Source organism: Phyllobates terribilis, unplaced genomic scaffold (genome assembly GCF_046119375.1).
Source record: "Phyllobates terribilis strain yellow unplaced genomic scaffold, ASM4611937v1 Scaffold_3__8_contigs__length_932513732, whole genome shotgun sequence".
NCBI classification, from domain to species: domain Eukaryota; kingdom Metazoa; phylum Chordata; class Amphibia; order Anura; family Dendrobatidae; genus Phyllobates; species Phyllobates terribilis.
In genome coordinates this window covers 548026832-548042510 of record NW_027362763.1, presented here as the reverse complement: position 1 = coordinate 548042510, position 15679 = coordinate 548026832, and the positions used below count along the sequence as shown (strand labels likewise).

Sequence of the window (15679 nt, the reverse complement as noted above, 5' to 3'; positions counted from 1 at the left end):
AAGATGTTAAAATTATATGAATGACTGAACAAGAAAGCAATGTAGAGCTCCTAAAGCTGTAGGCATGGGAAAAAAAATGTGTCTGGTCATGTATCTGAAAACTGGTTAAGCATCGCAGAGAAATCCTGTAGATGTGGATAATGCATAAAGAACAGTTTAGCCCTAGCCTTGAGGTATTGTGAGTGTAGTACATGAGGTACAATACCCTGTGTCAGAGGCAAAGCTCTAACCGCTGAACATATTCAAGGACACTGACTGCCTGAGGTCTAAAACAGCTCCAACCAGAAGATAGCTTTCTCTCTTGGTACAAAAGGGGAATATTGTACTAAATGAAGACAATAATTCATGTTTTAACACATATCTTGGCATATATACATAATGTAAATATGTACATACATGTGTTTGCAAAACTTAGAGAGTAACTAAAACTTTTTTTTGGTCATTTTTAAAATAGAAATGTAATTTTGATACCTTTTGTAATAGGGTCAATTACTAGTGATGAGCGAGCATGCTCCTTACTCGAGATTTACGAGCATGCTCGGGTGGTTTCCGAGTATCTTTGCCTTGCTCGAGTGTGATGTTAGAGTCTGTTATGCACACGCCCGGGCTGACTGGCGTGTGCGTGATTTAGTGATTCCACTGTGCCATGAACCGGAGAGAGCCTGGAGGGGCGTAACTAAGTATCTACCCGATCCGACCAAGGTCGCACAACGGCTAAAGGCGCCGTGCACCAGGGAGGAACCGAGCAGAGGGACCAGGTGCTACTCCAGGCCAGACCCCGGACACGGCTGTTAACCCACACCGGGGAATACAGGAACAGGCAGGTTAGGCAGGCACACAGACAGGTGGGTATTGGCAGGCACGGCTGGCATGCAGACAGGTGGGCACTGGCAGGCATGACTGGAGTGCAGACAGGAGGATACTGGCAGGCACGGTTGCACAGGAGGGTACTGACAAGTACGGCTGGCGTGCAGACGGAGAGGTACTAGCATGTTGGAGCGCAGGCTGGATAGGGTCCAGTACAGACTGGGATTCAGGAACAGAACCGCAGATGCGGTAGACAAGCAGAGCAGAGAGGAACCGCCGGAGCGGTGGGCAAGGCGGAGCAGAGAGGTACCGCCGGAGCGGTGAGCTAGCAGAACAGGGAGAAACCGCCGGAGCGGTGAGCAAGGCAGAGAGTAGGCAGGAACCGCCGGAGCGGTGAGCAAGGCAGAGCAGGCAGGAACCGCCAGAGCGGTGAGCAAGGCAGAGCGGGCAGGAACCGCCGGAGCGGTGAGTAAGGCAGAGCAGAGATAAACCGCCAGAGCGGTGAGCAAGGCAGAGCGGGCAGAAACCGCCGGAGCGGTGAGCAAGGCAGAGCAGAGGGGACAGGGCTCTGTTCACACCGAACGGACTGGGAGGGAAAGGCAGAGCCAGATACACACAAGATACTTGCAATGAAGTAGCAAGTGGACTCTAAACTCACAAACGGAAGTACAGCGACAACGAGTAGGAGTTAGGTGCAGGTTCAGACTCTGCAGAAAAAGGGAAGGTACGGACATAGAGAAAAACAGGTAACAGGCTAGGAGAGTGTTCAGACAGGAACTGAGTGTTCAAACAGGAACTGACACTGCAGCGAGATGCAGGAGCGAGTCTGGGTATGCGGCCCCCAGAAGACGGGACGAACAGGCTAGGAGCGTGTTCAGACTGGCCTGGAAATACAGCCTCCAGGAAGGCGGACAGACAACAGGCTAGGAGATAGTTCAGACAGGCCTGGGAATACAGCCCCCAGGTTGGCGTACAGGCAAGAACAGAACAGGACCTGGCACATTCAGAGTCAAGGAGCACACTGAATGTTAGAGTTGCTCAGGCACCAGCTTCCAGGTGTAGCTGGTTTAAGTATCCAGTGACAGACAGCAATAGGCTGAGGACGCATTAGGGGTGTGCCCACAGCAGCTACAAGAAACAGGAAGTAACCGGGCCGCCGCCCTAAGCAGTCAGAACAGAGACAAACAGACACCATGCAAGCCCGCCACCAGGTATGTTACAGAGTCACTGTGTGTGCATGATTTGCAACTGTTTGACAGCCTTAATACATGTGAAGAATGCTTGTTTGTTAGGCATTCCTCACATGTATTAAAGCTGTCAAATAGTCGCAAATCATGAACACACAGTGACTCTAACATAACATTCGAGCACTCCGCAAATACTCGGCGAGCACCCGAGCATGCTCGCCGAAATGGTTAACAGAACACGCTCGCTCATCACTATTAATTACCTTATACAATCCCCTTGTATCCTGGTTCCTACGCAGCGCTCTCCCTATGACTGCAGCGTGTTCTTCTCTATACCCCGGTACAGGAGAGAACACACTACAGTCTTGCTAGTCACTGTGGCCACAGACTGCCTGTCTGCTTTTCCCACAAGCGCTCTGGTATCCTTGCTCCTGCGCAGTGCTCTCCCTGTGGCTGCAATATATGCTATACAGCAGATGAAATAAGTATTGAACAAGTCACCAATTTGCTAAGTAAATATATTTCTAAAGGTGCTATCGGCATAAAATTTTCACCAGATTTCGGTAACAAGTTCAACCCATCCAATGCACAAAGGCAAAGAAATCTAACCATATATGTCCATAAATTAAGCTTTGTGTAATTATGAGAAATGACATAACGAAAAAGTATTGAACACGCTTACTGATTTTTTTTAATAGTTTGTACAAAAGCCTTCTTTGGTGATGAGAGCTTCAAGACGCCTCCTGTATAGAGAACCTAGTTGCATGCATTGCTTAAGTGTGATTTTGTCCCATTCTGCCACACAAACACTCTTCAAATCCTGAATGACCTGTGGGCTCCTTCTACGAAATCTGAGCTTTAGTTCCTTCCATAAATTTTCTATTGAATTTAGCTCCGGTGATTGGCTGAGTCATTCTAGCAGCTTTATTTTCTTTCTCTGACATTAATTGAGTTTTCTTTGGCTGTGTGTTTGAGATTGTTCTCTTGCTGAAATGTCCACCCTTGTTTCATCTTCATTATCCTTATAGATGGCAGATTTTTATCAAGAATGTTTCAGTACATTTATCTATTCATCCTTCCTTCAATTATAGGAGGTTTGCCAGTGTTATATGCTGAAAAACAGCCCCACACCTTGTTCCCACCTTGAAACGTCACTGTTGGTATGATGTTTTTGGGGTGATATGCTGTGTCTTTTGACCTCCAAACATTGTGTCTATTATGGTATCCAACGAGTTAAATTTTGGTCTCATCTGACCATTCTGTTTTCTCCCAGTATTTCACAGGCTTGTCTAAATGCTGTTGAGCAAACTTTAACCCCTTTCCGATGTGGTCAGTAATAGTACGCACCACGTCGGAAAGGCCGGTTCAGCAGGGGGCTCCGGCGCTGAGCCCGCACTGAACCGGGTACATGTCAGCTGATTTATACAGCTGACATGTGCCCGCAACAGCCGCGCGTGGAATCACGATCCACCCGCAGCTGTTAACCAGTTCCCGGAAGTGCGTCCTAGGCTTCGCCTATCGGTGTCACGTGATCGCGGGTCACCGATGGATTGGCATGACAACCCGGGTCTGCAGCAGACCCCTGTGGTTGTCATGTCTCGATTGCTATGAGCGCCACCCGTGGTCGGCGCTCATAGCAAGTGAGCATTTCTACTACATAGAGGCAGCTTCTGCTTCTAGTCTCCTATGGATACTATTGAAGCATGCAAAAAGTGTAAAAAAAAATGTTTTTAAAAAAAATATAAAACTTTAAATCACCCCCCTTTTGCCCCATTCAAAATAAAATAATAAAAAATAAGCCCCACATACACATATTTGGTATCGCCGCGTTCAGAATCGTCTTATCTATCAATATAAAAAAAGAATTAATCCGATCGGTAAATGGCGTAACGAGAAAAAAAATTCCAAACGCCAGAACTATGTTTTTTTTGGTCGCCACAACATGGCAATAAAATGCTATAACTGGCGATCAAAACATCGGATCTACCCCAAAATGGTGTCAATAAAAAAAATAAGCCCTCACCCTGCCCCAGATCCCGAAAAATGAAGACTCTATGGGTCTCGGAAAATGGCGCCATTTTTTTTTTTTTTTTTAGCAAACTTTGGATTTTTTTTTCACCACTTAAATAAAAAGGAACCTACACATTTTTTGTGTCTACAAACTCGTAATGACCTGGAGAATAATAATGGCAGGTCAGTTTTAGCATTCAGTGAAAGTGGTAAAAAAAAAAGCTACTGTGGAATTGCATTTTTTTGCAATTTCACCGGACTTGGAATTTTTTTCCCCGTTTTCCAGTAAACCAGTAAAACCAGTGATGGCGTTTAAAAGTACAACTCATCCCTCAAAAAATAAGCCCTCACACGGCCATATTGAACAAAAAATAAAAAAGTTCTGGCTCTGGAAAGAAGGGGAGCAAAAAACGAAAATGCAAAAATGGAAATTGCTCCGGTCATTAAGGGGTTAAACACGTTTAAACATGCTTTTTGTTCAGCAATGGAGTTTTGCGTGATGATCGTGAATATAGGCCATGGAGGTTGAGTTAATTACTTATAGTGTTCTTTGAAACAGTTGTACCTGGTGATTTCAGGTCTTTCTTTAGCTCTCCACAGATCGTCCTTGGCTGTTCTGATAATTCTTGTCACTCCTCAGTCTGAAATCTTGCTGGGAGCACCTGTTCGTGGCTGATTTCTGGTGAAATGATGTTCTTTCCACTTCCTGATTATAGCTCCAACAGTACTCACTGGAACCTTCAGTAGTTTAGAAATTCTTCTCTAACCAATGCCATCAGTATGTGCTACAACAATAAGGTTGTGAAGGTCTTGCGACAGCTCACAGGTTTTACCCATCATGAGATGTTTCTTGTGTGGCACCTTGGTAATGAGACAATGTTTTATAAGCCATCAGTTGAACCAGTTGGTATTATCTTTCACTAAGTGGCAGGATTGTTTTCTAATTACTGATAGATTTCAGGTGGTGTCATGACTTTCCATGACTTTTTGCACCTCTCTTACTTCATGTGTTCAATACTGTTTCCATGTGTCATTTCTCATTATTACATATTACTTAATTTATTGACTGCTATGGTTTGATTTATTTTGATTTTGCCTGTGTGGATTGAATCGGTTGTTACCGACATCTGGTGAGAATTTCATGTCAGTAGCACCTTTAGAAATCTATTTACTTAGAAAATTGGTGACATGTTCAATACTTTCTTTACCCGCTGTATATATCTATTACGTATTTATGAAATATCCGCAGTGGGTAGAAGACAGCTGCTTTTGCCAAAGCCCCAAACCTTAAAGTTAGGTTCCAAAGATGAGATTTTGGTGAATTTCTGACCATGCATATTTTCGGTCTGCAAAAACCACAGTGTCTTACAGATCCATGAAAGTGGATGAAATTCATAGAGATTGCATGCCCACTGTGCTTCGCTTTTCTGGTGTGTAAATTGATATGCGGTGCAGTTTTGAAATCCGCAACATGTCAATTTCGAGTTCCATGTTGGGGTTATCCATATAGAATTGCATTGGATGCAGACTTTTTTTTTGTCATAGACAAATACCAGGAAGCATAAAAAACAAAGCAGCTTAATGTAAAACATGACTGTCGTTGAATAATAAGAACAGATCTGGGGCAGAGTTAGACGCATATTCTGTACCCAAAATTTTAGATGATTCTTAACATGTGAATATGAACTTCGAGTCCAACTTAGTTAGGGAATCTGCTGAGAACTCTTGTAAATGGCCAGTATTAGGGTCGAGGGCTGTAATATGGATACTTTAATTAACTCAAAAAGCATGTGCAGAGTGTAAACCTGAACTCTGGTCAGCCTATGATCTTCTGTGAAGAACATGTGAATATGTCATTAAAAATCCCTGTTCATTTCTTCTTTCATCACCCTCTGGTGATTTTCATGAAATAACTACATATTGTGTATGGCTAATGAGCCTCGCACCAGAAACAATAACCTGCCGAGTGCTCATTTGCGAGGAATCTCTTGTGTTCCAGAAGTAATTGTTTTAAGTTTTTGGCTTGACTATCTTCATAGACCTTACTTTAATTTATGCCTGTTTGAAATTCCAGCCTCCATTAACTCAGCTGTCCTAATTTTATCAAACCCTGGAAAGATTTTGGCAATTTGAGTAAATTATTTTTTAACAAATATAAACAATAGTTCCTTTCCGGCTACATAGTATACATAAGTTTATTTTCCATTGTCATGGGTAAATGACATCTGACTGATGAATCATGTATAAGAAGCACATTTTCCTGTCGATAGCATTGCTAATAATGTTGAAGGGCTAAAGGGGCATCTTTCTGTTTAAAGTAAACCATTATTTTATTTTGCCCTGGGCCCCTGGTTGTCGCAGACAGTTCCATTTAACAGCCAAACACCTGTCATTCTAGCGGACACCAGTAATAGGTTAATCAAAGTCATATTGTTCAGTATGTTTTTTTCTGTTCACAACAGTTTTAATACTTTTCCATATTGAGTAATTTTACTTAACTACTATAAAAAGGCTTCCTAAAATGATAATAAATGCGTGTTACAGAAAGGTTAGGTCATTTGTCTTGGATCATGTTGAAGTTTTGCATGGTACGGTATAATAGTATAATTGAGAGTACTAGCCCCTGTTAGAGATCGATAGAATCACATAGAGGTCCTGTAGGATTACATCCGGTTTAATGAAAACGAAAGTGTCGGTAAATCTAAAATAAATCATACTGTTGTACTATAACTGTTTGACACACCAAAGTATTAAATAAAATGACGTGGGAATTCATCTATGTGAGTACTGTAATTTGATGTAAGATGTTTTTTTTTCTATCAGTTCTGAAAAAAACAATGAAAGTGATAGAAGAATTAAAATGTATTTCCATTTCGTACATTTATGACATATCCAAAGGATAAACCATAAATGTTTAGTAGATGTGAGATCATCAATGTAACCTGCATGTATCTCGAGAAAGGCACCCTAACATGTTTCACCATCAGTGGGGAGGTTTTTGGAATTCTCATTCATTTGTATGGAATTCTGACCAACACTTCACTGATAGCAGAGCAAATTAGGAACCTGTTCTCGAGATAGACTTGGGTTCAATTGATGGGACCTGCATGGATATGCCATAAGTGTACCAGATGGGAATTCCCCTTTAAATTATACAAGGTATTTCTATATTTTTGTATTTCTAAATTATTTTATTTACAAGGAGGCAGTGCTCACAGGCTAATAATGCAGAGCAGCCTGAAGACAAGCCCCCAGAGAATCCTGTGAGCCACACCCCTTGGTGAAAACCATAAAATTTAGCACTAAATAAAAAGCCCATGGGGCCAACTTATCAAAACTTTAAGAAGTCGAAAATTTTCTGTGTAAAGGTGGTTGGGCAAAACATTTGATGCTTTTGGTGTTTTCACACCAATGTGAATTAGCTCCACCGGGACGCCTGCTCATCAAATTCATGAAAAGTGCTGTTGTTTCGTATGCCAGAAATGCTATTCCAGTCCCTGAGCATCTTTAGACATGTCACTGTGATATATCAAGTTTTCTAACATGTTGCTGCAGGGGAATTACCATTAGCTGCCATAGATCACGGCTGATGGGCAGTTGGGCACCCCATGTGATCAACCTTTATTTGTAGACCCTTCTTGCAATAAGTTACAGTGCACAGCAGACAACAGTGTTAAAGCTATTCTAACTGAGCATTACTTTTTCTTATGAGTGAACTTGGGTTGGTCTTTAACAAGTTTTCTGTTGCTCCAGGTGGTAAAGACTGTGGGCCTTCGTGAAGTGTGGTACTTCGGAATGCAGTACATGGATACTAAGGGATTCCCAACTTGGCTGAAACTCGATAAAAAGGTAGGCTTATCTTTCAATCAGCTAGTCCATGCTAAATGGAATTCCTGAGATGTTGTTGATCCTTCGGCTGTCATCATACAGTAACTGTTTAACCAGTGCCGAACTTGTTACACAAATGTCAGTAATTAAGAATGTAGGACGATATGGATATAAAGTAAAACTCTGGGGAAATTATTACAATTTCTAAGATAGAACCACTAGTGTTGTTGAACAGCCTGAATAAATGCATGCATTAATCCTGTTCCTTATTAATTGGAAAATGTAATATCAGGTCTCTATGGAAACCTGGCCATGTGCACACCTTGTGGAAAATTTCTGCGAAATCTGAAGTTTTGTTCACAAATCTGCAACAAGTCCACAGAGTCTGCATTTCTTACTTGCAGAGCGGCCTCGCTCAATGCAAATGAATAGAGTGAGGCCGGAAGCAGTCTAGTCGGAATGTGCCCGGGAGTATGCGTATTGCAGTGCACACATTGTTATGATTCACAAGTCTATAGTCACAAAGGGTGACTGCAGACTTGTAGTTTAAGACCAGACAACCCCTTAAACAATGCATTTCTACTACTGTAGGATATAGGCAGTTTCGAATTCTGTGGCTGTCATCCTCAAACTGGCATCCAGTCTGGTCATTTGAAATTGAGTTAAGCAAAATGATTCGCTATTCCCTGATTCGGCGTTCAGCACCTCTGATGTTGACTAGGCCCAAAGACGTCATGACATCGCATGAGATCTAGTCATTAGACCTCACGCAACATCATAAAATGCAAAGCATAGTAAATGCAAAAGGCGCCCAGAATGCCAGACCAAAGATGATAGCCACAGAAGTGAAAACTGCGCAGATCTATTTGCCTAACTCTAATTGTGACTACCGTAATTAAGTGGGGCTACCAACCATCACTAAACATTAGTATAAGTGTATTGTTAAATATAACATCACAGTGCATTACTGTTTCGGAGTGCTTGACTTCTTTTTATATTTTCTGAATAACATGTCAGTTATATATACACTCCTCAATATTAAAATTGCAACACTAAGAAGGAAATATCATGGAGTTATGAAGATCGCAGAATCGTGTATGAGCGCACAGAAATACATGCTTTTACGCACCTTGACATGTTATCATTGAGTTCGTCTGTGGAATTCTGCCACACTGAATGCACTTGGGCACAGAAATCATCAAGATCTGCTGCTGGCAGCTTCCTGTGCAGTTGCTGAGCAATGACGTCTCAGATGTGCTTAATGGAAGATACTGTAAGTCAGGAGACACTGCAGGCCATGCTAGTACATTTAGACTATGATAGCTGCTCACAGTAGCACAAGCAATATGTGACCTTGCTTTGTCATGTTGAAAAACGGCTCCTGAATAAGGGCAGCCTATGCACACACTTAATAATTTATTATAGATCGTTCAGTGCGCCTCTGAAGGTCTGACTGTGGAAACCGGCTCTTAAACCATTGCCAACTGGCAAATATGTGCATCACTCAGTATAGATGAACCCTTGGTGTAAACATGGTGTGGGCAAAGCCCATTGAATAAAGCGTTTGTAGTTTTCCCAGCCTCTGGAGTGAATAAAACTGCCAGTATCATCAGAGATAAGGAGAGCGTCTCATCAGCACATAGGAAGTTAATGGATATCAGATAAGTTTTTATTAGGAATAATAATAGTATTTGTGTAAGGGTAAGTTTGCAGTAGCCGATGGAGGTCGTTAAATGAAATCTCCATGTTTGCCGAACGTCTGTCAATTAATAGCCATTTTAGACAGACTCTTCCCATTCACACAGAACGGTTGGTTATAGATTGTTCTGCGCACATAGACTGTCATTGCTCTTGGCAGCACTTATTTTGTTTACACAGGACGATGTGCTGCAGAGAACAATTTTTTCTAAGTAAGCTTAACAATCATTTTACCCAACAAACAAGCATTTTGCTTGTTCACTGGGTGATTGGCTGCCTGTTTACACTGGACAATTATCAGGAGGCAAGCATTCATAGAAACTCTCTCACAATAGTTGGCCAGTGTAAATTCGTCCTGAGGTTACAAGTGCATTTTCACATACCTGTTTTTTTGGGGGCAACCCCAAAAAAAGAAGACATTACTGGTTTGATCCAATTTGCAGATCACAATCCCCTTCTCAATGGAATGGATCCATCAAAATGGTTTGCAAGACCCTGGTCTTACAGCCTCATTGGTAGTCCATGGTCACTGGACTAAGACTCTGCGAACCTCCTTCCACCTGTGACAATCCTGGCATCACTTCTGATTAGTAATGACATTGTAGTGGCTTACTAATCAGAAGTGCTGGAGATGTTGCAGGTAGTAGGATATTTGCAGTGTTCTGGTCCAGCAGCCACGAAAAGGCAGTGTGGCCGCTGGGCAAGGGTCCTGCAAATATTTCTCACAATATAAATTATACAGCACATACTGCCTTATCTACTGGGGCAGATTAGGATTGGTCAAATACACTGTTTTATTATTTAAGAATTATGTAATATTGGGAGATTACACTGATCAGTCATAAAATTAAAACCACTGACAGGTAACATGAATATCAATTATAATCTCATTGTAATTAATGGCATCTCTCATAGGGTGGGACTTGTTTCCTAGAATTGGAAGGAAGAAAAATGGGAAAGCATAAAGATCTGAAATACTTTGACAAGCCAAATTGTGAGGGCTAGGTGACTGAAACAGGGCATCTCCAAAATAAGCTTCCTTGTGGGATGTTCCTGGTATGCCGTGGCTATTTCTTACCCAAAGTCCAATTATAGACAATCAGAGAACTGGCAACATGAACAAAGCTCAATTCTGTTTATTGGGAGAGAAGAATAGGTTCATTGGGAGAATCAGGTCCAATCCCACAGAAAAACTGCAGTAGCACAAGTTTCTGAAACCATTAACTCTGTATCTTACAGAAAGATGTCAGAGTGCCCATGCTGAGCCCTGTTCACTGCCAAAAGCACCTACAGTGAACATGTGAGCATCAGAACTGGGTCATGTAGGAGTGAAGAAAGGTGGCCTGATCTGATGAATCACAATTTCTCCACATCATTTGGATGGATAGGTATATGTGGCTTAGAGTAGAGTTGGCACCAGGATTCATTTTGGGAAGAACCTAAGCTATTGGAGTCATTGTGATGCACTGGACAATGTTCTGTTGGAAAGCTTTGGGTACTGGTATTCATGTGAATATTGGCAGATAGGGTGATTCCTATCTAAATATTGTTACAGGCCAAGTACTTTGCTTCATGGTTACTTTATTCCCTGATAGCAGGGCATATTTCAGCAAGATTTATCCATGCCACGCTGCCAACATTGTCCAGGAGTGGTTTGAGGAACTTGTCACAAAGATTGAAGTGTTCACTTGGCCTGACTTTGCAACTTATAGGCCTAAAAGGATCTGTTACTAACGTCTACAGAGGTCTAGTAGATTCCGAACCTTGGTGGCACATGGCGGACCTAGATGGTTCTAGACATATGTTTTTTCTTTTATATAACACCTCGGTGTACCTTGGTCTACAACTATCAGGACCAGCAGTTCAGCTGCCCACATGCTGGTTTATGGTGTTAAACCAGGAACAATGACATCACACACCGCACCTCTGAAAATACTATAAATCACACCTTCCAAGAATAGATGTGACAGGCACAAACAGTTGAGTAATGGCTTAATGCAGCAGTATTACAGCTGATGGTACAACAATGTAGTGACCATCTTCCCAACCACGAGGCTACATGATCACATAAGTAACATATTGCTTTGAAAAGCCGACACGGCTAATGTAGATCTAAAAAACAAGAAGAGTTGTCTGTGCAGTTGTTGCATGTATAGCAAATTGTCTCCTCAGAGAGGACGAAGACCAGAACTCTAGTGCCACCTACAGGAAGTACCAATCCTAAAAGTCAATAGTGACCCTTTAAGGAGCCTTATCACATGACTTAGGATATAAGCCAGAACCAGAAACTCAATTTTCAGACACTGTGTTTCGGGGTACTGCTGTCACGCTGTCTCTGTATACTGGAGGTAGGGGGCCTAAGCTGACCCTAAGCTGGGGCCCTGACTAATCCCTCAACCTGGAGGTACTGTTAAAGGTACAGAGGTCCAGGCCGCCAGCGTAACCCCTACCTCCTGAAGATCCCTGCACCTCAGTAATCTAGTCCTGAGAAGGACCCCGATCACAACCAAAGGGAACAAGAAATAATATGCCCAAACACAGTATTTAGACGAACGAGACAGTACAAGGGAAAAACCAAAACCACCTTGCATACAAACAACTACTCAACTACAACAGAGGGAAAACCAACGGGAAAGGAGATAAATGATAAAGCGAGGAAAGGGAAAAAACACTTCCAAGTACACTTATCTCAGCAACTCCAAACACCACGATCCGCTCTGTCAGTCTGAATGAAATGCTTTCACCGACACCTCCCAGACAGACCAGCAGGTATATGAAGGAGTCTCACTACAGAAGTATTGATTGCAGCTGGGCGAGGCTGGACCTCATCTAGCCCAGAGAGAGAGAGAGAATTAACTCCCTCACTGCCGAGAAACACAAAGCACCAACAAGTCAGCTGCGAGAAGTCAGGCTGTGTACTCGTGACGATCTTCGTGGCAACACACCCGTGACAACTGCCCTTCGTCAGTGCAAAGTGTGAGTTCTGGTTTGGTTGGGTGAGAGGCATCAGACCAGTATCTAAGGGGTAACATTTCTCCTTGCGGAGAGTGACATGTTAAGCATGTCACAGTGAGGAGACTTTTAAAGTCGCAATGCTCTTCTGGGAAATATGTTACCCCTTAGATACCGGTCTATTGTATTTTTGATTGACACCATCCATTTTACTACATAATATACTGTAAAACAGCAAAAATATTGCAGGTGTGAAATTGCGAAGAAAAAACACAATTCTGAGGTTTTTGTTGGACTTTGTTTTTCCGGGTACATTATGTGGTAAAAATGACCTGACATCATGATTTTCATTGTCTACTTAATTATGGCGATACCAAACTTGTCCAGCTTTTTTGTTATTTTAGTGGTGATAAAAATGTTAACGTTCGTAAAAAAAATATATAGATTTTTTTTGTGTTGCCATTCTCTGAGAATGTTTTCCTTTTTTGGTGAATTGAGCTGTATGAGGACTTTTTTTAAGTGGGGCAAACTGATGTTTGTATTCATACCATTTTGGGATAGATATCACATTTTGATCGCTTTTTATTTCATTTTTTGCAATATTGCATCAATCTAAAAACCAAAATTTTTAGCGTTTTGATATTTTTCTGTTTCTGGTGTTTACCTGTTATGTTAGTTTAATAAATTTTATATTTTGATTGATCGGACTTTTATAGATGCAGTGTTAACAAATATGTGTATTATTATTAATATTATTTTTAATACTTTTATTTTTCAAGAATTTCTGGGATTTTTTTAAACATTTTTTAATTTTTAAAGTACAGTTATATGAAAAAGTTTGGGCACCCCTATTAATCTTAAGCTTAATGTTTTATAAAAATTGGTGTTTTTGCAACATCTATTTCAGTTTGATATATGTAATAACTGTTGGACACAGTAATGTTTCTGCCTTGAAATGAGGTTTATTGTACTAACAGAAAATGTGCAATCTGCATTCAAACAAAATTTGACAGGTGCGTAAGTATGGGCACCCTTATCATTTTCTTGTTTTAAATACTCCTACCTACTTTTTACTGACTTACTAAAGCACTTTTTTTTGGTTTTGTAACCTCATTGAGCTTTGAACTTCATAGCCAGGTGTATGCAATCATGAGAAAAGCTACTTAAAGTGGCCACTTGCAAGTTGTTCTCCTGTTTGAATCTCCTCTGAAGAGTGGCATCATGGGCTCCTCAAAACAACTGTCAAATGATCTGAAAACAAATATTATTCAACATAGTTGTTCAGGGGAAGGATACAAAAAGCTGTCTCAGAGATTTAACCTGTCAGTTTCCACTGTGAGGGACATAGTAAGGAAATGGAAGAACACAGGGACAGTTCTTGTTAAGGCCAGAAGTGACAGGCCAAGAAAAACATCAGAATGGCAGAGAAGAAGAATGGTGAGATCAGTCGCGGACAATCCTCAGACCACCTCCAGAGAGCTGCAGCATCAACTTGCTGCAGATGGTGTCACTGTGCATCGGTCAACTATACAACGCACTTTGCACAAGGAAAAGCTGTATGGGAGAGTGATGCGAAAGAAGCCGTTTCTGCAAGCACGCCACAAACAGAGTCGGCTGAGGTATGCAAAAGCACATTTGGAGAAGCCAATTTCTTTTTGGAAGAAGGTCCTGTGGACTGATGAAACCAAGATTGAGTTGTTTGGTCATACAAAAAGGCGTTATGCATGGCGGCAAAAAAACACAGCATTCCAAGAAAAACACTTGCTACCCACAGTAAAATTTGGTGGAGGTTCCATCATGCTTTGGGGCTGTGTGGGCAATGCCGGCACCGGGAATCTTGTTAAAGTTGAGGGACGCATGGATTCCACTCAGTATCAGCAGATTCTTGACAATAATGTTCAAGAATCAGTGACTAAGTTGAAGTTACGCAGGGGATGGATCTTCCAGCAAGACAATGATCCAAAACACCGCTCCAAATCTACTCAGGCGTTCATGCAGAGGAACAATTACAATGTTCTGAAATGGCCATCCCAGTCCCCAGACCTGAATATCATTGAACATCTGTGGGATCATTTGAAGAGGGCTGTCCATGCTCGGCGACCATCAAACTTAACTGAACTGGAATTGTTTTGTAAAGAGGAATGGTCAAAAATACCTTCATCCAGGAAATCATTAAAAGCTACAGGAAGCGACTAGAGGCTGTTATTTTTGCAAAAGGAGGAACTACTAAATATTAATGTCACTTTTCTGTTGAGGTGCCCATATTTATGCACCTGTCAAATTTTGTTTGAATGCAGATTGCACATTTTCTGTTAGTACAATAAACCTCATTTCAAGGCAGAAACATTACTGTGTCCAACAGTTATTACATATATCAAACTGAAATAGCTGTTGCAAAAACACCAATTTTTATAAAACATTAAGCTTAAGATTAAAAGGGGTGCCCAAACTTTTTCATATAACTGTATTTGTTAGTCCCCTCAGGGGACTTGAACCTGCAATCGTCTGATCACCTATACTATATATACAGCAATGCATGGTCTGCTTTAAAGCACAGCCACAAGTTGGGTTTTAACAGAATCCTGTGGTGGTAGATGAAAGGGTCTTCATCAGACCCCCAGCTGCCTTAGCAACTCATCGATGCCCTGCAATTGCTCTGTTGCGGAACGATAGGTGCGTGAAATGGTGCACTCCCATGCTGGAGCGCTGTATTCACAGATTCACAGATTGACAGTGGCATTTAACTGGTTAGCAGCTGCACGCTTGGCTACCAGAGGTAGATTCTGGCTGTGTGTCACAGCCATTATCTGCCAGGAATGGTGCAGACTCCACTTTTGAGCTTGCTACGTACACCCACTTCCAACTTGCACTGTACGTATACGTGGATATTGGGAATGGGTTAAAACCAATTAAAAAGCGCATAACTGCACAAAGCTAAATATAAAACCTACCAAAAAACATAAGTGTTTAGGTAAAAATACCCCCTATCTCATGTAAGATGGCAAACCTGCTAGCAGGGAAAATACAGCATATCACATACTGTGTAAAGTGCCAAGTGCAAAGAAAATCTGTTTACTATATGGAGATCTGAGATAATAGATAAACCAAATAGAGTATAGCAATAAATAATTCTAAATATTACCAAAGTGAATACTACAAAAAAGCCGAGTAGTGATGCCAAAGGAGAATAAAGGGGT

The 15679-nt window shown here is 41.5% G+C and overlaps 1 protein-coding gene across 1 annotated transcript in view; it reads left to right on the top strand.

Annotated features, from left to right (window-relative positions):
• EZR (ezrin) overlaps window positions 1-15679 on the top strand; it is a 101699-nt gene that overhangs the window by 64710 nt on the left and 21310 nt on the right. The window contains exon 4 of the mRNA XM_073671361.1: window positions 7758-7853. Within this exon, the coding sequence (XP_073527462.1) occupies window positions 7758-7853 (96 nt within the window). The remainder of the gene's footprint in view (window positions 1-7757; window positions 7854-15679) is intronic.